The 25,807-nt window shown below is 36.6% G+C and overlaps 1 protein-coding gene across 1 annotated transcript in view; it reads right to left on the bottom strand.

The window, feature by feature from the left end:
* Positions 1-25,807, bottom strand: part of LOC124159790 (vacuolar protein sorting-associated protein 13) — a 295,602-nt gene that overhangs the window by 25,266 nt on the left and 244,529 nt on the right. Inside the window, exons 48-52 of the mRNA XM_046535708.1 lie at positions 19,506-19,681; positions 13,829-13,948; positions 9,106-9,230; positions 7,082-7,277; positions 691-808 (exon numbers count right to left, since the gene is read on the bottom strand). Coding sequence (XP_046391664.1) covers positions 691-808; positions 7,082-7,277; positions 9,106-9,230; positions 13,829-13,948; positions 19,506-19,681 — 735 coding nt within the window. The remainder of the gene's footprint in view (positions 1-690; positions 809-7,081; positions 7,278-9,105; positions 9,231-13,828; positions 13,949-19,505; positions 19,682-25,807) is intronic.

Here is a 25,807-nt window from a genome sequence, read left to right as displayed (position 1 = left end):
GTATAATAACCTACCTGTATATATTAAAAGTATAGAAAATATTGATGTTTTTAAAAAGAGTGTCTTAGCTTACTTAATAGAGAAGTGTTTTTATAGTATAAAAGAATATCTTCAATCTGAAATGTAACATTTTCTTATGTGAATTTGTTAATTTTGACGTGCCCTATATACTTGTTTTATGATTGTATCATGACATATAGTATCCTTTGGGCAAATAAATATTATTATTATTATTATGATAGTTCACCATTGAAATTGTAAAATACATTTTTCAAAAGCAAGGTCTAGCATTTGGTATTAATGTCAAATTCATGCAATGCTTATCTTCGATTTTATAAGGGCACAAACTCCATGATCATGTGATAAATGCTGAATAACAGGTACTTTTTCTCATCACATTCAAAAACCTGATTCCATACTTTCATTGCCAACATACAACAAAAATAGAATTATTTTCATTTTAATTATGTTGTGATCAAACCAGCCATTACTTCACTACAGCCCTTCAAACTCTGGTATCTATAATTTAGAAATGGACAGCAAGTGATCAATGTTGAGATTCTTAACTAGTTGCCAGACACGAGATTTGGGTGTATGAGCCAAAGATGATGTTATAGGAAAGCTAGTGAGTTGAACATAAATTCCTAAATTCAATAAATATAAAATTCTTTATAAGTAATAATTTAATACCTAAAGTTCCAGCTATCCTTGATGCAGCACCAGCACATCCACCAACAGTATGTCCAAAAAGGCTGCGTACACCCAAAACTAAACCTTCTGCAAATTCTCCTGGACCTTCAACAGCACCCTATAAGTAATAAGATATATGACTCAGCTAAAAAATAAAAGATAATTTTTCATAACATATTTTCTTAAAAATATGATCAACCATGTGCACATGGTTGATCAGGCATTGTTGTCAATATTCACAACTTATCATCTTTTATTTTGAATCATAGTAGGGAAAAGTAAAATGGTAATGATTGGGAATTAGAGAATCTGATAAGTGCAAAATATCTCTGAAATATGTACTTTATTTTCAATGTTGTTGTAGCACTAGGATAAATGAATAAATGTTGAATAAATACTTATGAGCATGACCTTTGAACAAAAGGTAGGAGCATAAGGACTTGCTGGTAAGTATGAAGTTTACCTCATACTTCGAAGCATATGCTTCAGTTTGATAACCTTAAGCTCAACAATTTATGCCACAGTTTCCCTCTTTTTAGCCACTGCCTCTTGGTTCCACAAAAATAATGTCCTCCCTACCCCTGTTTACTTGCGAAATCACAAATAACTCCAAGAGCATGAAAAGTAGAAGACCATTCTCTTCCACCAAAACAGTAACCTTAATCCCACCACCAATTTTTAGATAACCATTAATTTTCTGTGCTCAATGATTTAATGGCTAATGTGTGCCCCTTAAATATTTTGGTAGTTTTCAGTATTCCTAGGTTCATATTGCTGCACTTCGATTAGGCAATGGTTCCCAAAGGTGGAAGGAGGAGGAAAGGGATACTCCCAGTGGAACTTCAATGTCAAATCTATGTTGAATGAAAGTAATTTTCATCGATCAGTATTGATAATCATAGCCATGTAATATCTAAATTGATGGTGCGTCGATGTTGATTGCTATGAGGTACCCACATCAAAGTAATGTGGCTGTAAGAAATAAAAAATGAAACGTAATGTCTCCATAGAATCCATGTTGACAATCATTGTGATTCCACTTGTCTGCAAAGCAACTTTCGTTTTATTTCCTCATGAATCAAGCACCATAAATTTACTTTTGGAAAATGGCATAAATTTAATGCAAATCTCAAACTGTACTCCCATTCATTCACAATCTAAAATACCAGCCCTAGTCGCCAGATTTGTGGACTTCTTAACAGGAGGTAGTTCTGAGATGGCAACCAAAATCAGCCTTGACATGGATTCAGTCTTGTATTGGTGATTTTGTGCTCTAATCAATATTTTATTAATATTTTTACTATACACTTAAGCCCTGATACTTAAAAAGCTATAAATTTAAGTTTTGAAGTGCCTCTACAACTACATAATTCTAAAACGGCAATTATCTTTTCTTTCAGTACCATCTGCATTGTTAAAAATACTCTTGCTGAAATATCTCAGATTCAGTGAACATTCCACTGATGAGACCCATCACCAAACAGCGAGTGGAAAAAAACCTTTACAAAAACCTAAATTTTCACTATTTTTTGGAAAGCAAAAATGGTAGCCTGATATTGAAATGCCTAATGATTAAGGAACTATGGCTATTTAAATATTTGATATATCCAGAAAGTCACGAGAAGCCGTCAAAAATGAGAGAAAATAATAAAAAATTTCAAATTGAAATTTTCACAAAAATCAAGTTTTTACTTACCCTAAGGCATGGATTACCTTGTTTACTGTAGATTTCAAAGCATATTTTGTGAAAGAATAAACCTTTCCTTAGAATCATATTGAAAAATACATTTTTTAATGAATTTTTCATATAGTAATTAAACATTCAAAAATTTACTAATTTCTGACTATTTTTTTAATGAAGTGGAAAAAATCTTTATGAGGGTGATAAGACACGATCGAAAAATATACATGGCAAGAAAGACCTGGATCTTTACTACACGTTTCAGAAGAAAAATCTTGCATGAACTTGCACCTTTTTCTTTAAGGATGGGGTATGTATTGGCAGCCGCCCGGCCTAATAATAAGCTGCGGAATTTCCTAATTTGGTCGTTGGTCCAATTTTAAGCAAATAAAGTTTCCACAACTATGATTTTCACTCCAATTATTGGGAAAGATGCAAAATTTAAAAATAAAGGCTAATATTTGTCCACTAGTGCATTCATACTCTCTTTATGGCATATATTGAAAGTGGAAAGTTCGCCACGACCGCTGGTTACCCATGAGCCCAATGAGGAGATATGAACAAATGTCTGTAAAGTGGATATTTTTCCTTACTCCTACTCATTCTCCTATGGATATACATTGCTAATTTATCGCATTTAAGCTTCTTTCAAACCAGAAATCCCCCTGACCTGGAAAAGAAGGAAAAGAATCGAACCTGTCATTGCACACAACCAACACACCGCAATTATCCCTTGGTGCCATAATCAGCCTCCACTACTAGTTATTTACTAAGTAACACCTCTTATGATCTCATGGTGTTTGTGGTGTTGATTTAAAAAATAAAGTTCATTCATATTACTGTTTTATAAATACAGTGCTCTAACGAATACAAGCTCCTTGAAATGTTACATTTGGGGGCATAATATACCATGAATAGTCCTCCACATAAAGGGCAGCAGTGGAAGAGAAGAAATATTGCTGAAACACACTACATCAATTGGAAGTCCACTAGAAAAGGCTTTCAGAATAGACAGAAACCTCTCAAAAAGCTCTTCAGAATATGTACCTGGAAAAATATGATGACCAGGTGTTATTTCTAAGTTAGAAATGAACCAGTCCTTCGGCTTAACTCATTAATAAATTATAAGAAATGAACCAGTTGGAACGGATGAGTGAGAAGCTTATACACGAAATAAATATTCTTTTGGGTTATCCCCTCTTTACTGCTATATTCTTTTTTTAGTATCTATCGGGAATTGCTTACCGGTTAAACATCAAGAAATGGAATGAATGTACATTTTAAAAATTTATATTGCATCCCATTATCCGTTATTAATTACCCCGAAAAACAGAATCAATAACTTTTTAATATAAGACAATATTGTTTTTCATGTTTATACTAAGAAAGCAGATGGCTGAAGCTGATGGATTTCTTAGAATAAACATGAAAATAGTAAACATGTCTGTATAACATAAGCTATCATCGTCAGTAAAGATGATGATGATAGTAGGAAGAGAGAATGGCTACTGCCTTTCAGGATAAGAATGGGACTTTTAGTAGAGAATACAAACCAGTCGGCAGACAAATTATGGGAACACTGCGAGCTGCTTCTTCTCCAAACCAAAGCTGTCAGTGCTCAGTGAAAATAAATTAGAAATAACACCTAGCCATCATATTTTTCCAGGTATTCTGAAGAGGCTTTTGACTAGAGATGGGTCGAATAGCAGATTTCTCGAATTCGAATATCGAATTCGAATATTAAATCATTGCTCGAATATTCGAATACCTCGAATTTCGAATACCTCGAATACTAAATGATGAATGCTGGAATGTTTGACTCGGTTGCCTATGCAGCAGGCAACACAAGATTTTGGGGAGTAATTTTGGTTTCCTTTAAATGATTCGAACAGGAATTTAGCTGATTAATGAATATTTTAATTTTATGGAAACAATTGGGCATATAATTAATTCAACTGACATCGCTTTACCCCCACTCCTGCTGCCAAGTGCTAGCTGACAATCTGAGGCATTTTGCAACATACAAGCTCTTTTCCACCGGATTTTCTTCAATTATTTTCAGTCCATCTTTGGGAGTTCTCACGAGATAAGAAGATGAATTGGAATTGATATCTGGGAGAAACCAAATATTCTGAGAAAATATCCCTTTGTCTGGGACTGTAACAATAAAGATTTATAGCACCACTCTTAAATTGTAACTTGATATATGTTTTCGGAAAAAAATACCGCATCAACTTTGGAGAAGCTCTGCTGCTCATATTGAGTTTCGCCAGAATGCTAAGTCTCCGTCGTATTTTGACATTTATTTCTTTGCGTAAAATGCTTAAATAAACTCAGAAATACGTCGTGTTTGGTCTTATTCTTTTTGAAATTACGCGCACATTACTAATATTTCAATTCAATAAAGGTGTAACATCAATTAACGAAAGTCATTCTTAGACACCCTTTGTGCTAATAGATGACTCATGCAGCGGTTGACCTCCACAGAAATGGGAACTTCGAAGCTGGTAGGAAAAAAAGGGTCAGTGGGGGAGGAAAGGGAGGGCCCGAAACACGTTTCTATTGTTCTCGCGTATTTTTTCGAAGCTAAGGTCTTCGTAATATGATCCCTGCGCGAGCTGTGACTTTTTTTTTATTTCGAAGAAGAGGAAAGCCTCAGAGGGGGGGCTAGTGCTGAATGGAAAGGGATACCGGATCTTGGGAAATGCGCTAATGTAAGTATCCCACGGTACTCACACAGCAGTTGACCTCCAGAAATGGGGAACTTCGAAGCAGGTAGCCAGAAAAAGGTCCGTGGGTGAGAAAAGGGTGGAGGGCGTGAAACACGTTTTTATTGTTCTCGTAACTCGATATTTTTTTCGAAGCGAGGGTATTCGTAATGCGATCCCTGCGCGAGCTGGGACCTTTTGTTTGATTTCGGAGAAGAGGAAAGCGTCAGAGTGGGTGAGGCTAGTGCTGAATGGAGGGGGACAGCGGATCGTGGGAAATGCCCTAAGGTTGCTATCCCACGGCACTGAGGTTCTCCTGGTGGGGGGAATCGGGGATTTTCGGATTTTTTCACCCGACCATTTTCGGTTCCCCTCGTCGAACTCTTTTCACCGCTAAAATCCACGAATTTGATGTAATTCGTCAACTTGCGTAAAACGGCGCTGCGAGCACTAAATGACTACAGTTCTCTAAATTTTTCCGAGTCAACTACCAACGACGTGCGTGCGACAGTGTATGACGCGAAATTCAAAGTATTCGAGGTATTCGAGGCGGTAATTTTCGCACAACTATTCAAAAACTCGAATATCGAATACATTCTAGTATTCGAGGTATTCGAGTATTCGCCGATACTATTCGCACATCTCTACTTTTGACCATTCTGAAAGCCTTTTCTAGTGGACTTCCGATTGATGTACTGTGTTTCAGCAATATTTCTTCTCTTCAACTGCTGCCTTTTTGTGGAGGACTATTCATGGTATATTATGCCCCCAAATGCATCATAAGGTTAAGGCTACAAGTGAATACCTACTTATCTCCGAGCACCATACATATCATGTAAATTTAGCTGAAAAATGCCACGAGAATTAACAGAATTGAAAGTGGAAATTTTTATGTCTGTCGAAAGTCCAGGCATAAGTCTGCAACACCACGTGATAAGATAAAAAATGCCGGAAAGTTTTTTTTTTCTTTAGCTCCAACGCTCAAAATAGGGGTATGCCTCTTACACGTGTGCACCTCATGCACGTGCTCATACGGTATATTATTTATTCAATATTTTTTTAGTGCCGTCAAGTATACCTTTCTTCAGGCTTAACAAATAAAATTATCAGGACTGTTATTTTGGTAATATGTAATCTGCATGTTTGGCAGGAGGTTAAACATCCCATGGACTAAAATTTTTGAAGGTAGGTAAGTTCTTGTTCTTACAAATTTTATTATAGACAAACTATTAGGCAAATCATTGGAGTGTAGTAATTTATTTAACTGTTGTTCTAAGCAGATAATTAAGGATGATGTATGGGAGAATAGAGTATAGAGTTGTGGAAAAACGCGAATCCCTATAAGGAAATTCTAATTGCAAAGGGAAATTCTAGTATCAAATAATGAACTCTGTAGGTCCAAGAGGAAATTTTTAATGGGATATAAATGTAACAAGGATATAAAATGATTAAGGGCTGCATTTGTCAGTCCAAAAACAAATCAATATTTGGTGAATACAACATAGATTCAGCAATGCCTATGATCAACGTTGAATCATCATGAGGATATCATCTACATAACATCAATGCAGTGCTGATTAAATATCAACATGAATTCAACATCAATGTTCCAATGGGGTTGCTCATATGAAGTAAAATTAGATAGGGCTTGATAACTTATCAATCAAAAGAGGTGGTGGACCTGGTGGAACTATTCTATGAAATAGATTTCGCAGATTCCACTGAAAAACTTATGCTGATCCTTCAAGATGGAGTCAATAGTTATAATTTGAGTTTCCTAGCGGTTGAAATTTCTCACTAAGGGGACATAAAACACTATTGCATTGTAGGGGTGAAAGTTTTGAACAGATTCTTATTTCTTAAATCGGCTTGCATGGGTTTTAATTCTTTGATTAGCATCCCTTTGTTTCGAGCCATGTTTTCAAGTGCAGTAAACAATGCTACAAGAGGCCCCACAATATACTAAACATGGTACATAGTGAAATAACAGATGCGTACTCACCTGAAATGGTTCATAAAAGAGATCCTCCACACCTCGTGTAAAACCAAGAACCAAACCAAATGGATTTCCAATAACATCTAAACCCAGAACAAGCACGTATAATTGCTTCAATGATTGACCAATGTAGTGCATAGTTGCTTCATCAATCATCTGACGACGATTTAAGAAAACAGCCTTTCTCTCGAAGTAGGCAAGCCTAGATTAAAATGAAAACAATTAGGTCATAAGGTGTAAAATACATTTTTGTAATCTTTGAAATATCACTGCTCAAATAAAATTAAGCATTCACAGGGCTTAAAGCTGGGCCATTTCCATGGGAATCTCTGTCGAGGTAACATATTAGGAAAAAATTTAAGCCACCTTCATAAGGAGACTAGAATGACCCACAAAATTTCATTTAAAACAGAAGCAGTCTAATAACTAGGAAGGCTGTTGGAAATATAATGACTTTGAGAAAACAGGTTGAAAAGTTGGTCTGGGGCTTTAAGTTTACCTCTAGGAAAATTATGAAAACACCAAATGCAGCACCCAGTCAAATAAAAAATATGGACACAATAAGCCATTGATGAATTGCTTAAAAAACTATACAAGAATACTATGAAAGCTCCTAATTTTGTGTGCAATGGTTTCAGAAATGAAGTGAAAATGGTAGAACATTCTGTTCTCAATTTTAAACATAAACTAAGTGCAATACCCTGTAGACTACCATAATCGTCTTCATATCAATGTGAGGGAGAGAACTATTACCCGATTTTACTTTTCTCTTTTAGAACAAGGTAATTTAAAGTTATTTCTGGGCAATATGTAGATCTTATACAGGACTAGAGCTGGATTTGGAAAAATTATTGAGAGAAATAAAGAGTCTTGATAGAAAAAAGGCTTGGATCTTTCTGAGACTTAGGTTAAAACGCTTTCATACACAATTTTGATGAGTTTAATTTATTTCTGAAAAGTCCATTCACATATTTGGGAACATTACTTAAATATGCATTTCAATGGTATTTTCTTATGCCTTCTTCTTCTTCTCCAAAGTAGGAGTCATCATCCATTTTAATGTTTTGCAATGTTTTTATATGGCACGATGAAATTAAACATAATACTTTTCATTTAACATAAATTAATCAGTTGTGCTGCCGTAGTTTACTATGTTTATTTATGTAGCTCACAATGTAGCGATTTGCTGCTGGACTTGACAACAGAGCTTCGGAAACCTTGGTGAATAGTTCTCTATAGGATTAATCCATCCTTTTCCTTGAATTTCTTCCTAGACCTCTCCTTGTCAGAACTGATCCAGGTGATACCTATGAATCGCATATTTAAGAGGACTTAGCCATCCTCCAGCTAGGGGAGACCTAGATAACCTCCACAACAGTGACTATGAATCTGGCCCTAAGTCATCTCAAGCCACACAAATTTTAGGCCCAATAATTGACCTCATTCATAGGTCACTTCATCCTCATGCTGAACCTAAAAACACATTCACATTGCAAAAAATAGATATGATGAGCATTGAAAGTGCATCCTATAGGAAGTATAGAGTTCAAGGCTTAGCTACATGACAAGACAACATTGTTCCCAACATTTTAATTGGTTGTTGTAGCAGTCTTTGCAGTTCTTTCTCAGCAGTGACTATTCTGAATATAAATTAATTTATTTTCTGATTGGCCTTTTATCTAGAGAGACAAAAAACAATTCATATGCACAAACTAGGTATTGAAATGCTTGCATTTCATGCATAAACCAAATTTTGTCTACCCATGTATTGACCTCAATAACTAAGGTAATAAACATTTAAAATATTTTGATGAAAATAAGACACATTTGTATTAGATAATGATAAGATTTTGGAATATTTGTTTTCCTGTCCCGTAATTCCTGGTATGTATGTAGTCAATTACTTATAGAGGAATATTTTATTAAACGACTGCTGTTCAGACCAAAATCTATCTTGAAAAAGCAAATACTTTATGTTCATATGCTTTCATTACATGATTTCCCTAATATTTCTAAATGGAACACAGTACCTGAAAACTACATCTTGGACATCAGTGAGGGTTACTCCAACACTTTGAAGAAGGATGTTCAGGAAGGATGATTGAATTCCACCACCACTTCCTCCAGTCTGGCTCAGGGAGAAGCTCAGGTGCATCTGATGAAGAACATAACATAAATTTGTGACTTAAACATTTACTATGGCAGAACACTTCATCTCTGTACAAACACAAAGCTATTTAGGGTGCCAATTGGTCACTAGTGACTGAAACTCGAGTCCCAATTGTTCTGGCCCAGTGAGGAAATTTAGTGCAGAATTAAGTCTGAAGTACTTCAAAATATGTGCAGAGTTGCCTTAATTCAGATTGAATGTGCTTATAACAGGCAGAGCTTTGAACATGTGCAATGTGAACATTCTCAGCATATTCACTGAACTAAATTAAGGAACTACGACAAAGATGGTTGACTTAGTACATTATTTCACTGATGCCTGCAGGTGGTACGAGCTGAGATGCTAGCAGAGTGCGGGAAACCACTTCCAATTCATGTAAAGTTTGAAGATTATTTTATATTCTTCTTCGAATTGTCTACATAACATGAGAGCAACCTTCGCATGAAAACTAATGCCATTCTTATTTATTTCACAGAAATTCTGTTAGTCTCATTTGGTCTATCGTTGGTACAATTTCAAGACACTGAGAACTTCGGCAGCAAAGTTAAGTGTGAATAAAACAGTTGTGAATGCGGAGAGGAATTAGGTCATCTGATAACTAGATTTGGTAGTTTTACACCAAATATTTACCAGAATAACCATTTTCCAAAGAAGTCGGCTCCAGTGATATTATCAAGGCTGTTTTGGTAAGTGATTTTTCATTCTTGAGATGATATCCTTACAGTACTATTATATAATATTTTATACCACTTTATGATGGCAAAGTATATTACAAAAATAAATGGTCTGTCTATTGTTTACGTTTTCATGAAATGGTAATAAATTAATCAAAACGAGGACCTTTTCTCTCATACTTCGTACATATATGATTGCAACAGATGGAGCTCCATCAATGACTGGTAGTCACCATGGTTGAATTGCATACTTGAGAAAATATGTACCAATTGTCTTTGCTATTTATTGTGTCATTTACCGACAACATCTAGTGGCCAAAAACTGAGTGATCGCCTTCACAAGTCCTTAAACATTGTAATTACAGCAGTTAACAAAATTAAAGCCCATGCTCTTAATGATCGACTCTTTCGAGAGTTGTGATGAGAACGACGAAGAAACGTTTTTTTAAACGTTTGTTACTACACACCGAAGTTCGTTGGCTGTCAAAAGGCAATTGTATAAGGCGCTGCTATAAACTTTTTCTCACTGTCGTGCAGTTTTTTGAGGAGAAAGATGCTTTTCTCAGCAACAACCTTAGAGAGATAAGGACCCAGTGAGAAATGGGTGGTGGAATCCATGTGGAATCCACGTTGAGTGGTGGATGTTTGGTGGTGGTGGATATTGAGTGGTTGGACCCACGTGGAATCCACGTTGATTTCAAGTGGATTTGTGGTGGTTATCATAAAATGTTAAACAGAATTTCTAATTTGTGGAACTTAACTCTCTGGTGACATTGCATCATTTATCATCCTGAAACCACGCTAATTATGTGAAAATGTATTGCACATTCTATTTTTGTATAATTCGTGGAAAGGCAGCCATGAGAGCACATGAAAAATCGTAGACACATATATAGAAGGTTTAGATATAGAGTGGTTGAGGTTTTAATGGTTTTAGGACAGCACCAACTGCTGTTTTAATTTTTCCAACAAATTTCCACGTGGGTTCCACGTTGATTCCATGACCAAAAACACGTGGTATCCACGTTAATTCTCCACGTGGGTTCCACGTGATTTCCACCACCGATTTCTCACTGGGGAGTGACGTTGCATTTTTGGCTGGACTTTTAGGAAAGTTTAATGAAGTGAATTTACAATTGCAGGGAAAGGACACAAATCTTATAAAGGCAAAATCTGTGGTGACTGTGTATATTTCCAAATTGATTTTATTTAAGCGGAACATAGGTCGCTGTGAGATTTATCAATTTCCTTCCCTGCTTGAGCTAGAAGGAGCTGGTTTATTTGATGATGATTTGAGCATCTTTTACGACCATTTAGCTACCTTACATAAAAATATGATGCAAAGATTTGAGGATCTTCTTTTGTTGGAAATTCCAGACTTGGTGATACATCCGTTTGTAGATATTGATGAAGTTGGGGTATTAGAGGAAGAATTAATTGGACTACATGCATGCATGCACTTCGGATTTAATGCACTAAATGCATTAAAACCGAAGTTTAAGATAAATTATCAAGAGTTTTGACTACAGAAGGAGATTTACAATCGTTATCCTGCATTATGGATGGTGGTTAAAAACTCCTTCTTGCATTTCAGACTTCATATTTGGTGGATCATGGTTTTAGTGCAGTCACTCAGCTTATTTCCAAGCAGAGAAACAGACTTCAGGTTTGCAAACGCAGTGATTTAAGACTTCTGCTAAGTGACATTAAACCGGATGTTGGAAAACTTGTATCATGTCATCCTTCTCATTAAAATTTTATTTGATGGAAATATGTAATTGATTTTAGCAATAGAATCTTCTTAAATGACTCCTAGACGATGAACAACTATAATAAAAAGTCACTTAATTGTCAAAATAATTTTAACAAAACATGTTTGGTTATTCTATTACTATAAATTGAAAATTTTCATGCTACATAATTGCTTAATTTAAGTAAAAAAATGAAATGTAAAATTCTAAAAAAAACTTTCTTAACATTATTTATTTTTATGTCAAAAGTATATTCTCAGGTAAGTTCCTTTTATTGCGTATTAAATCATTTGCATAGATGATTAAAAAACCATACAGGCGTTGTATTCTAAATAAGCATTTGATTAGTCATTTTTAAAATTTAATTATTACAATGTTCCTCATTTGGTTAATTAGTAAATGATTGTTATTAGTATTTTAAAGATACCTACCGATTAGGGGAGCATTGAGTATAGGTTTATGGATCCAAAAAGTGGTGGCTCGAAAAAGTTTGGGAAACACTGATCTATGGTATGGCTACACAATTTATGTCTGATTAACTTTAGAGGTTATAATCACTCTTTGAGTGTAAATACTAATTAACAGTGTAAAAAACTATCCACTGCTATGTCATGCATTATTGAAGGAAAAGAAAATTCAATAACAAATAAGAACATTACAAGAAAAAGAATAATAGGAATACAAAATAATAATTTAAAAATAAGAACATCAAAGAAAGAAAGATATTTGAACCAATATGTATATCCTTTTACAGTGATTGTTTAGATTTGATATTCACATTATCACAAGTTGATCGAAATTCATCATATAAGTACAAATAAAGCAGTATGCAAGTGTTTTTATCAGTTTATAATGCAAAAAATTGATTTTAGGAAGCAGCTTTGACATTTTGACATGCCTTATATCTTGTCCATTATTAATGTACTAGATCGCTGGCCAAATAAAAATATGTATTATTATTATTACATATTAGAGGGTGATTTAGTATCTCTTGTAACTGTGAGTGTACTAACCTAATACTTCATTATTTAAGCATTGTCAACTCCTTTAAAGAGCACCTGTTATATTCCTTTGACCTTTTCCTATTTAAATGCCTAATTTAATTTCCTATTCCTATTTTTCTTTACTCACAAAAATTGCCACTCGGCATCAACTTTGCTGGCTTCATTTCAAGAAGTAACAAATATATGAAGGCTTTTATAATTCAGATTGTAATTGATTCCCAGAAGTAATCAAAATTAAAATATTAGGTAATCGGTTTTATATTTTGCACTACACATAATTAATTACTGCTATCATTGTAGTGTTGGTGAATATGTGCCGAAAACTTATGTTAAAACCAATGAAGAGCCATATGGGTACCATTTGAGATCTACATGATCACTACTAACATCTCTGACAACTGCCGGTAAAATTAGCTTACATCATTTAAATTTAGGCTGTTTATCTCACAGTGTGTATTTATAGTGTATGGTTTGGTTCTAGGTGTGTGACTTAGAGATGGAGCATCACACATTATCATTTGCTAATAGGTGTACACAGTGATAAAATTTCGACTTGGACAAACTTCTGGTTATCTTTTGGCATGCATCTATGCATGTAATTTGAATAATAACACAAAAAATTGTAAATATACACCACTAGTGGTGACATCATTGAAGGGTATTTACAATTATTACAATGGACATTATAGGAGATTTGTGATGACCTACCATGTATTACTAGTACCTCGGCAGAAGGCAATACCTCTATACAAATGGGTAAATGATCAGTCACCGAGACACTGCAAGCTGAGAGAAATAGTGGTCTAATCACTTCCTCAATCCCTTTTGAGCATTAGCTGAAGTAGCTGCCTATGAATGGTTAATGCATCCTTTCCATTCTGCAACTTTGAGCTTTCTATTCTGAGAGACTTTGCCAAATTAAGACCCATTTCAGAATTGAAAAAACTTAGGGGGACACACTTGGAAGCAGTATAAAAACCAGAGATATTCCGCAATGAGCGTGTAAATGCAATCAATATGTATAAAGTCATAGTGATTATTGCATACACACAGATTGAGAGAACAAATAAAAAAGCACCTTCATAAGGGTACATGATCTTGTGAATATAACCCAACCAATAGCAATTATAATAGCAATAAAAAATTAAACATACCTTCAGTGGAGAGAAGTGCAGATAATCATAATAATTCTTCTGTTCTTCTGATGATTTCAATGTGACATATGCCAAGAGTGGTTCTTTGAGTAAATCTAAATCACTCTGAAACCTTGCAGTCTGTAAAAATATTCAAGCAATTTTTTAAAAATAATCAACATATGAGGAAGGCAAAATTGAATAATTAATAAATGAGATAAGATGCATGTGTTTTGAAATCTAATGAATGTATTCTGCACAAGTCATTGTGAAGAAGAGTTGAGGGAAGATAAGTGCATAACCAGTACTTACTTAGTAGTATGAACTCATACAAAATTACATAAAAAAGTAACCAATAATAGCTAATTACTCATGGTATTCCTTCCTCACATAGGTACCTTCCTTTGCCTTTATCTTACTTTAACCTGAGCCATAAAGTTTGCTTTTCATTCTTTCCGTCAGTCAGGCTGAACATTGAACTTGAGCAAATATTAACACGGGAAAATGCTTCAGTTAGAGCTGAAGACTTACAATATCATGGGCCTTCCATGATAGCCAATTCTCTAAGTATTTCAGCTCAGTGTATTAGAATCTCCTCAGTATGATGTCTCAGTCTCAATAATGATGAATTTTTCCGTTACAAAATTATGAAAGAAAGGGAAACTTTTAATGTGCACTCCGCAGATTTTGATCAAACTTGGTTGCATGACAATGTAAGGAAGTAAAACCAAATGTTAACTTACCCTACCACAATACCTATTGAATGGGGATGTGAGCTTCATGCTCGCTACCCATTACCCTCCCAATGGCCCATTGCCTTATAGGCCTGTGGGAAGGCAGCTGGCGGCAATAGCACATTGTCAAATTTTCTACCTCTAAATACTGAAATATAAAACATTGGGTTTGATTTTATGATTGAGAAATAGTACGTGTCTATATGGTTCAGGTACACTGTATTCAAGAGCAGTTAACAAAGTCAAAACAAATCCTTCAAGTGCTTCATGTGCACAAACAAGATTATATTCAAAGTATTTGGGCAATATTTTAAAATCCTCACATGCATAATATATCATTAGGGAACAATATGCCAACATTTTTAACACAACATCCATGATTGGGCATGGATGAACCCTTCATCAAAGCACTTCTTTGCTGTGGAGCACTGGGTTTTTAACATTGCTTCATTGCTTAGCTTTGTCACTTTTAGATATTTATCATGTTATACAACAGGTCAAGAAGGAATTAATTCATTATGCTTTTATAAGAAAATTTTGACGAAATTTATAAGAAAAAATACATATTTAACTCATTTAGTGAAATTTTTTTACTTGAGCATGAATATGTCTGTGATGACAAGGAGGAGGGGCAAGCCAAGTTGTGACACTTGAAAAAATAGTTTTATTTTAGTTACATACTTTATACTAATACATATCATTTTTCGTGGGTTTAAAGAAAATTTGTTGAATGCATAGTTTAATTTCAATTCAGTACTGATTTTGCTTAAAGAATTAAGCGATTTTTGCTTCTAGGAGGGAGCAGCCCACCCTCCACCCCCCTGCCCTCATTGGGTACGCCCATGTTTGATGATATGGGCAGTCAGAGTGTAACCAGATAAGATAATGAGGTTAGAATGTAATTTTCTGTAGCCTCTTGTTTACTAAAAATTTCTGTAGATGGCTTTTAATTCAGAAAACCTAAAAATGGCAGGAAAACCATGCAGTCAATGATGGGTGCTGCATTGAAAAACTGTCACCTAAAAGGTATCACATAAGGGAGCAGCAACCTTGCAAAACAGAGATGATCAAAGGATAATTTTGCACTATCTCTTATGTTTACATCTTGCTACCTCTTATAGTACAAACAATTCTATTGACATAAACATAATGTGATTGCTATAGGTGTTTAACCCTTTAACTGTGCAAATAAGCTGAAATAGGCTCTTGAGGGTTCCTGGCAGCTACTGCCCTAGTAACACCAAAAGGATTATATCTGTATATTATACATATTTTACACATGTCTGATGATCCATGGTCCTTGATATATACCAGAATCTTTAAAATATGCAAATATTATCCTAACGGCGTAACCAGGGATCATCAGACATATATAAGATATGTATAATATACAGATTTACGACGAGTTATACATATTTAATCTATATAAAATCCATATTATGGCAGCAGATATAATAGGTATAATATCTAGATATTATCTGCGTGGTAGAGGACATTTGCATGTATATTATACAGATATAATATGTATACAGCGCATACTATGATACATATTAATTCTAGATATAATCCTTTTGGTGCTACTAGGGATGAAGGGCAATAAAAATAAAAAGAGGAGTAAAAGATGCCTGCATGGCATCTACTTGTCAAAGGAAGAACTTCTTAGCCCCTATGGACTCGGAGAGTAGAAGCATAGTTCAAAAGACGATAGGAGCAGTCTGCAAAGGTGATTGCTAATAGATGATGGGAGCAGGTTAAGGGTTAATAGTCAAGGATTTCTGAAATCTGACACGGCAAAAAATGTAACGAATTTTAGGGCACCTGCTTTGAAAGAGTGCATTGAAATTAGACAGGCCGAGAACACACTCAATAGAGATTCCGGTTTACGTTAAGCAATACTTGGAAACCTGTGCTCAAAACCATTAAAAAGACTAGGCGAAATCATCACCAGTACACCAGCCAATCAGAGCATGCTGTTGATGACAGCCAATCGAGAGTCACCAGACCATCAGATTACCTGTATATAAGCAAGGAAAAATTCTCACTCCACATTCACAGCCCTGAGTCAAACATGGAAATGTCGGCAGTTATACAGTTCCTGACCCTGTGGCGATCCAGAGAACTCTTCATGCAAAAGAAACCTTCACTCTCCCATACGGCAATTTGTAGATTTATGGTAGAATGACAACATAGTTGGGGGATATACAATTCTAAATCAACACAGTATTGAAACCTATACACAGTAGAAGGTGGGAAGAAGACCCGCAAGGTGGAAAGGTACAAGAGGGGAAGAAAGAACTTATGAGGCCTAAAGGTAACAAACTAATTTGTTACAATGGTTATAAGGCATGGGAATCATCCAGGGTAGTACAAATAATAATAATAATTTATCCTCGATTGACCACACTTACACACAGGTAGGTATAGGATTCGTCAGTACATATATGTAATATATGTACATAAAATCAGAAATTAAAGTCACAATATGCATGCATAATGATGATTGCTGAGATACAGAATTCACTTGTATATTTTTTAATGTTCTCAAAATATTCATTTAGTGAGAGGTAACACTGATCTAATAACAAATTTTTTAGATTCTTGCAGATAAAATTAGTTTTTGAAGATCGAATGTACTTCAGTAATACAGTATATAATTTCGTGCTCATTCAAATAGTGACTATCTTTTATTAGTCAATTGTCGGTTATAGTTGCCTATTTTCCAGCTCAATAATAAACTGCTTTGTCTGATATTTGGAATCTACATTTGTTTTAATTCATTGTGATTGAGGTTAATGACCTTTTGGAACCTTTTGCAAGGACAGTATACTCCCGATTATCCGGGCTAATTGATGGGGAGAGGCAGCACGAATAATCGGAAAACACAAACAATCCAAACTTTCACTAATATTACATGTAATTTTCATCAAATAAAACAAACAATTAAATATTGTTTGTGCACATTGCCTGTTATTTTAGATCTGTAATCTTAAAAGCTTTCTTTTCTTGACTGCAATCTTTTTAGCTGCAAAAATGTGATTGTACTCACATTCCTACTGCTCCATGTAATACCTGGTTTCTGAAAACCATGCATACGTGGCTGCGAGATCACAGATTCAGAAAAGTGTTTTGCACCAATGCTTCTAACCACTGTGCGACGTCGGCAAATACACTGTCAGGCACTATGCCACGCAGTAGCGTCTTGCACAAGTTGCCCGGGATGCAATTGCTGCGGAATGCGGATCTGTGATGATCTGAATTGCGCACCGCGGTGCTTGGAAAACAGGAATACGGAACTTCCATGAAGACAACAGTCATACAATCATGCCATCGTGCAGCAGTGATTATAGGAAACCAGGACTAATGGTAAATTGTCTTCGTAGGTGAGTGCCTGGGTATGACTCATGCTATCTCTACTTCCACTTCCCTCGCTGCCTTCCCTTCCATTATTCCCTTCCTCTCCAGTTTGACCTTGACTCATCACTGCATAAACATGCCCGAGTGCGATGAAATCTCCGGTTCCCGTAGGCAGTATTCAACCGCATGCAAGGCCACGGCAATAATTGCGAATTAGCGATATGAAATATGCAATCAAAGACCATAAATAACATTTTTCATAATTTATGATTGGTTAAACATTAAAGACTCTTCAAAAATTAATAAAGAGTTTTTTCCCACTGCTGATTGTCATCAGCACTGTAACAGCAGACGTTAAGTAGACTTGAAACATTCCTTATCAACAAGTTAAGAAAATAATTTCATTTTACGAAAGGAATACTGATACAAATAATAAGTCTGGAGTACCTATCGCATTCTTTTCATTTTTTATGAAGATCACGGAAAACATCAAAAAAAGTGTAAAACTCATGCACGCATAAGCCGCAACACGGACAAACTGCAGCTGGATGATTGGGAGTCTGTTGTATAATGGTCAGAAAGCTTTGCATTTTGTTAGGTATTTCGATAGCTTGTTAGGCAAAACTGCAAACTGAAGTACCTCTTTAATAAGAACAAGCTAAGAAAATTAACAGAATAATAATACAAATGATTACCACCCACACCTGTTGCTCCCAAAAGCCAACAAACAGAGTGGGAAGGACCCAGAAAGCTTAGTCGCTGTTCCCCTGTGCTATTGCCATCAGCCACCAAGTAACATGAAATGAGGTTTCCTTGTATGGCAAGGGGTCCCTGGGAGGAAAATGAGTGGTTAGAATGGAACTAGGAAAGCTCATATCCCCACTCGATAGGCATATTGTCATATGAAATTTCACATTAGCGATTTTATCATAAAACATTATCATCCCACCAAGTTTGATCAAAATCTGCAGAATACACCTTGCAAGTATCCCTTTAAAGTATTGCTCCAAATAGTGATGAAAAAAGTTATTACAAAGACAACAGGGTGCACAATAGTATCACACATGTCTGCTTTAGTAGAAATCACAGAGCTTGGTCATGTTCCCCACAACCAAGAAATATGAACTCTACAGGCAAACAATGGATGCTTTGAAATATCAATAAGCTAGGTTGAGGGTTCTTATGGATTAGCCAACCTAACATCAAGGTAACCAATGATCTCTAAACAGTTCAGCATTAATGTTCAAACATTTATCTATCTTTAATAAAATTCATTGTTCTGATCATGAACTTGTAATTTGGTGTTTTAAGCTTTGGTAAGATCATTTGCTTGCTTTCATTGAATTAATTCTATGTTTCTATAAGTCATTTTTCTTCCAAAAACATCAAGTACATACTACTGTACTCATGAGGACTTCCAAAGATTGTTGCCGACAATTATGAGATCTTGGAATGAATAAATAATTTTTGTCAATACTTAAGCAATTGCTTTCCTACTAAAAGAAGTTGCTTTGTGAACAAAAGGACTGTAATATTAATATAAGTATGTAATTTATTTTACCAATTTTTCTGTTAACATTCTCCTTAAACTGAAAGAAACATTTACGTACGTCATAAACGCCCAACCCGCCATCGGGGGAGAATACCGCTAACAAGGCATTGAGGAATCCAATTTCAAGCTTGACATGAAATTCTTGAACCAAGACTTTGAAGTACTTGAACTGCTGCACAGGAGTATGCTCATTAAGGTGCTGGACAATGCTTAACTCCACAAATGGCTTAGGAGCTGAAAAATAAAATCATTATACATATTTTATAATACATTCATAAGGAATAATAAAATAAGGACACACTTTAAGTCACTTGATGATCAACCATAGACTTTGTATCTATTAATGTTTATGCCAGCAGCTCTCCAAATCCCAGGAAGTAAAAAAAATAACCGCTGGTAGACTAAGTCAGTAATTTAGCTTGAATCAGGTAAAAAAAATTCTGAAATACAAACAAGAACTTATGGCAGATAATTTCTTCAGATTTGACAGGTTATATAATTAGATATTAAACAAAAAATAAAAAATAATTGTTTACTCCCAATGCTAAGAAAACATAAATTTTCCACTCCAATCAAGTTAACCTAACTTGAGTCAAGCACCTGTAACAATGCTATATTTTACACGCTTCTCAAAACATAACATCCAGAATTCTGATTTAATTTTATTAGTTTCATAAATATGATCAAAACAAATGCAAAAAAACTACCTATATAATTTTGCGTTAAATTCGACAAAGCATACACTATTGTAAAATATCGGCCAATAGGGAAGTGCACTAATTTTTTTTTATTGCTGAATTTGAAAGTTTAGCCTAAAAAAGAAACATTAGTATAGTCACTTTTATTTTCTGCATCTGGGGTATGCACTTTAAAACGTTTTGAAAGTCGGAAAATTTCATGTTGCGCTGAAACACAGTGCCTCCATCTTGATTGAGATGTGACGTCACAAGGCAGTAGTCACCAGTGGAGTATCGCTGATTTCCGTCGCCTTCTTTAGCGCGGCGAGAGTTTCCGGGAATCGGTGGAGTTTGCTTCCTAAAAATGTCGTCTAGTACCGAAAACATGAATTCAAAATAGAATTATAAATGATTTTTTGTTCCAAATTTCATCTCGACGTCGAAACAAAAGCCTGGAGAAGATATTAATTCCCGTGCCTTAAGCACAAGCTATACGGAATAAATGGTTCAAGGCTGCTCCTGACTCTTACCTATCGATGATATTCTGTTTTGAAGATCATTTGAAGGTGTTGTAAGATCAAATTGATATTTATATTATAATAATTTACTTAATAGGTACCTCAGTCACATCAGAAAGTGTGTTGAGTCAAAATATAGCATCTTCCGCGTAGACCTACGTAATTTATAAACTGAAAGTAGTTTGGTTAAAGAATTATGGCGCGACTGTTCTTTTATACGACCGGGCAAAATGCGTACTTTGCCCATGATATGTGCATATATGATAACAAACGATTTTTGTTAAAGTTAATCTTTATTTGTTGAAATTAGTACATTTATAGGTGATACAGATATAAAGGTACACGGCAGGTCGCGCGGCGTAATTTGTACTCCACTGGTGACGGGTTCATCTTGCTGATCCAAAAAATTAGCTACAATACCTCGAACTTTGAAAACTCGCAATATAGGCAGTCAAAGTACATTGTAAGAATACACGAGACCATTATAGCCCAGAATGTACGTACAATGTCGAAATCCTTGGTTTTCAAAGATTGACGTATTTTATACGCCAGCGCGCCCGGTCCAGGGTTATCGACTTTTATTTCATCCTATTTGTTAGTTGAAATTATATTTCAGAATGGTTCTTTTAGCACTGCTACTGAGGTAAACTGGTAGGTACTGAGTACAAGGTACTGAGGTATGTACTGAGTAAGTAAACTCCCTTTGGAGTAATGTGAATTACAAGTGTTCGAGATACATGGCATTTTATATTCGCTTTGTGTTCTTATTAATTATGCCTGTACGCATATTGTTGCTTGCCGCGAGCCTTTAATGGTATGTGCTCTTGCAAGAGTGGTTTTCATTTTTAATGTGGAAGTTGGTCAGTATAAGCAAAGAAAAAATTAACATTTTAGCGCACACCAACCCTTGTAGTCATCGTATCTCTGCGTTTGTAATGACACTGCTAAAATACCTAAACGCCATAATGATGATAAAAAAATTGTCTCATGTCAATGATTGCTGCAATTATAATTAATGATAAACTTGATGCCGTATGATCACAATGAAGACAACAAAAAATAATGCCATGACGAAGTCTTGAACCACGGTCGTTCGAGTGAGATCTATCCTTTGAATCGTGCACGCTACCGCTACCCCAACCCATCCATTGGGAAACTGTGGACATTTAATTTATATATGTAACTTGTAAAAAGTAACGCATGAAAATTAATTAATTACAGCCTAACTAACGCCCTAATTGAAAAAGATGCAGCAAGGTACGCGGTCTCCCCTTGTTAGCCTTAACGTCTCGCATTTCTATGGAGCGTTGAACCTGTCCTCCTTATTCAAAAATTCAGTAACCATAAATACATCAAAGTTTGGTATACCATTTATAAATCGTTGGAATTTTCCTCCTCCCAACCAAGATTATCTTTTCTTGAACCCATCCTGAACAGCGAACCATTGCAACAACCAGCCAGCTCGGAAATAAGGCTAACATCCCATGATTCTAGTTGCGAAGGGCGAACGTTCCGGCCGGCGTGAATACATACGCAACGAATAAGTCTTGCAGCAAACGTCTGAAATAGGTTTATTAGTTTGACTCGGTTCTTACAAAAAAAGTTTTGGCATGATAAATGGCATTGTGTCAAAATATACCCAGCGAAAAATAAATGCCATCATGCATTTATTAAAGATTCAATGTGCTATTCGTACTACTCTTTCCAAACTTGAAGTTGACACGTAAATGAATATTAATATATTACGCAATGATGAAGTCGTTTACTCAAAAGAGAAGCAGCCACATATATATTCTGAAGATATTTTATGACAGCAAAAAACGGATACCCTCAAATTCTGTAACTTTTCTATGCAATAATAGTGGTAGAACTAAACGGTGTAGAAGCTGCCTTCTGCTACTGCCTTGTGACGTCACGGCCAATATTCAACATGGCCACCCGTTTTCGCGGCCTTTGAATTTTTCCATATTTCAGACGGTCATCTCGAATAAAGTATTCACTATTTGGATTTAAACTGTGGTTTTACGACATTATGTTATTCTGAACTCTAATTTAAAAAATGTGTTTGGTGCATTTGAAACACTAGTGCACTTCCCTATTCAATCGAAATTTTCAACAGAATGCAACTGAATTTCCTCATATTCATTATCATATCCAAATGTGTAAATATTTAATAGAATTTCCAAATTGCATTCAATTGAATATTAGAAAGTTCAATTATATTCCAAGCACATACAGATTCAACCAGCGTCGGCTAGATATATAAAAAAGAGATCGATTTCATCTGGAAAGAAGGAGGATACGGGATATGTGTAATCCGTTTGATATTTTCATTAAATATTTCCACGCGTCAAAAGAAGTTGTTACTTACTAATTAAGTATATATAGCCGATGAACTAGTTTGCTTGTAATCAAAATCTTAGAAATACTTTTTAAATGGACCCCCTGTTGAAGTGAACGGAGGAACAGGCCTTTATTTGCTTTCTTGACATATTTTTAGTCTGAAGAATCTGAGATTTTCCCGGTGAATAGCGTGGATGAAAGCTTCTTGGGTTTCCAACCGGGTCAGGGTCTACGGGGAGGAGACTCATCGCAGCATACAGAAGTTTGCATCGCTGCGTAGTGAGAAAGCGAAGCTTCTTAGCAGCCTCGCTTTTCTATTGAGATGCCGAGACGAAGACACTATCCCAACCTTTGTCGCAGTGAAGTCACCCATTCGGTCACATGCCGTTGACCGCATCCTCCATCGGACATCCCGTGCCCTTCTCCGGGAAAGAATCCACGATAAGAGAAAGGCTCTTGATACCAACGCCAAGAAATTGAAAGCCCTTCATCTAAGACTCTCTACGATTCTCTCTCCCTTGGATTGGGAATTCGTAGACCGCATAACATCGGCCACGGCAGAATTGCTCCTCAAGCGAGACACCGAGAGGCAGAAGAAGAAATTCCAACGACTACAAGGGAACCGCACCCGTGGTGTTTTGAAGAATCAAAATCGCCTTGTGGTGAATTTGACTGACCACGCCATTGACGACACCACCATGACAGTGCTCTCCAAAGGACTGAATTTCGCACCAGCACCTAGGAATATTCCGCACAAGGAATACATTGGAGCAGTAGAGCAGGCGGTGAGGAAGCTACCTGAGGAGGAAGCAGAAGAAATACGGAATGAAGTGTCACTGGTCCTTTTTAGGGCCATACCTCCAAAATCAAATCTATCAAGGAAGGAGCCCTATCAAGGAAGGGTTGGCCCTCCAAACATTAAGGGACAGCAAAGATATCATGATACTCCCGGCAGATAAAGGCAACGCTACGGTCCTCATGAAAAAAGAAGATTACCACCAAAAGATTCTGGACATTCTGACAGATGACACATACAGAGTCATGCCTCGTGATCCTACAGATGCCGTCTCCAGGAAGACCATTGAACTGATCAAAAAGTCTGGCATTCCTGAGGAAGAACTAAGGAATCTACGACCGAAGGCACCAGCCCCATCAAGGATATATGGGTTGCCAAAGATCCACAAGATTGGAATGCCGCTAAGGCCCATTGTTTCTGCTATTGGAGCCCCAACCTACAACCTGGCAAAATACTTAAGTGGAGTACTTGCACCATTTGTAGGACGATGTGAACACCATGTGAAGAACTCCATGGAATTCATCAAAACCCTACAAGACATCCACGTACAGTCGACGGATATCATGGTGAGCCTAGACGTGGTGTCATTATTTACAAGAGTGCCAATTATTGACACCCTGGCTTTGCTGGGAAGAATATTGGACCGCAAAACAGTGGAACTCTTCCGCCACGTTCTAACTTCCAGCTACTTCCTATACAACGGAGACTTCTACGAGCAAACGGATGGAGTGGCTATGGGTTCGCCTCTATCGCCTGTCATTGCTAATTTCTTTATGGAAGACTTCTTAGAACACGCCCTCAACTCGGCTCCACTGCGCCCTAAGTGCTTCTTCAGGTATGTCGACGATACATTCATCATTTGGCCCCACGGAATGGATACCCTGCACTCATTCGTCGACCACATGAATAGCCGTCACCCCAACATACGTTTCACCATGGAGACTGAAACGAACGGAGAGTTACCCTTCCTGGACATCCTCATCCGCCGCAGAGGAGATGGTACCCTGGGGCACAAGGTATATCGGAAGCCCACTCATACCGATCTATACCTAAATGGGCAAAGTCACCATCATCCATCACAGAAGAACTCAGTCCTATCCTCATTAATTCATAGGGCCAAAAAGATCTCTGACGAGGATAATTTACAAGGAGAATTGAAACATCTGAAGAAGACCTTCATAGACAATGGATACAGCCACTTCCAAGTCCATAAGGCCCTTAAAAGGGCCTTTATACAAGACAAAGGAGACAAACCAAACGAAGAACGGCCTCCAGCATCAAAAGCCATCCTGCCATACGTCTCCACGGTCTCGGGGAAGATAGCAAGAATTCTTGCTAAACACAATATTCACAGCATTCACCTTCCTCCTGGCAAACTCCGGGATCAGTTATTCCAAGCCAAGGACCCTATTGGTCTCAAGACAGCCGGCATTTACCGCATTCCATGCGAATGTGGTAAAGTGTATATTGGAGAGACGGAGAGGACCATTGAGACGAGGGTGAAGGAGCATCGACGCCACCTCCGACTCGGACAACTTGAAAAATCGGCCATTGCTGAACACTGTGTCCAGGAAAATCATAATATCCACTGGGAAGAAACTGCCCAACTTGGAAGAACAAGAGGCTATTGGGACCGTATAACTAAAGAAGCCGTAGAAATCCGTCTTCACCCCAAAAACATCAATAGAGATCGAGGACTGCAGCTAAGTAGCGCTTGGAACCTGGCATTAAATAGGACGAGGAAGGAGGAAAAATCCCAGACCAATCAGAGACCACCTAGGTGAAGGAGGTGGGTATAAATATCGGAACACCGCGACATCGGCATCATCAGCCCTGAGGATGTTGGGAAAGTCTCCCAACGAAACGTCGGCCTACACCATGCAGACCCTGACCCGGTTGGAAACCCGAGAAGCTTTCATCCTATTTTTAGTCTGTCCTTGCTCCCGTGAGACTCGGCAGATTAGCATGCCCTCCCTCTCCGTTCATGAAAAGGTACGGCTGTGCTACCTGCCTCGCCAATTCCGTG

The sequence above is a fragment of the Ischnura elegans genome, chromosome 1 (genome assembly GCF_921293095.1).
Source record: "Ischnura elegans chromosome 1, ioIscEleg1.1, whole genome shotgun sequence".
Lineage (NCBI taxonomy): Eukaryota > Metazoa > Arthropoda > Insecta > Odonata > Coenagrionidae > Ischnura > Ischnura elegans.
The sequence above is the reverse complement of the archived record's forward strand: the minus strand, read 5'-3'. Positions and strand labels throughout refer to the sequence as shown.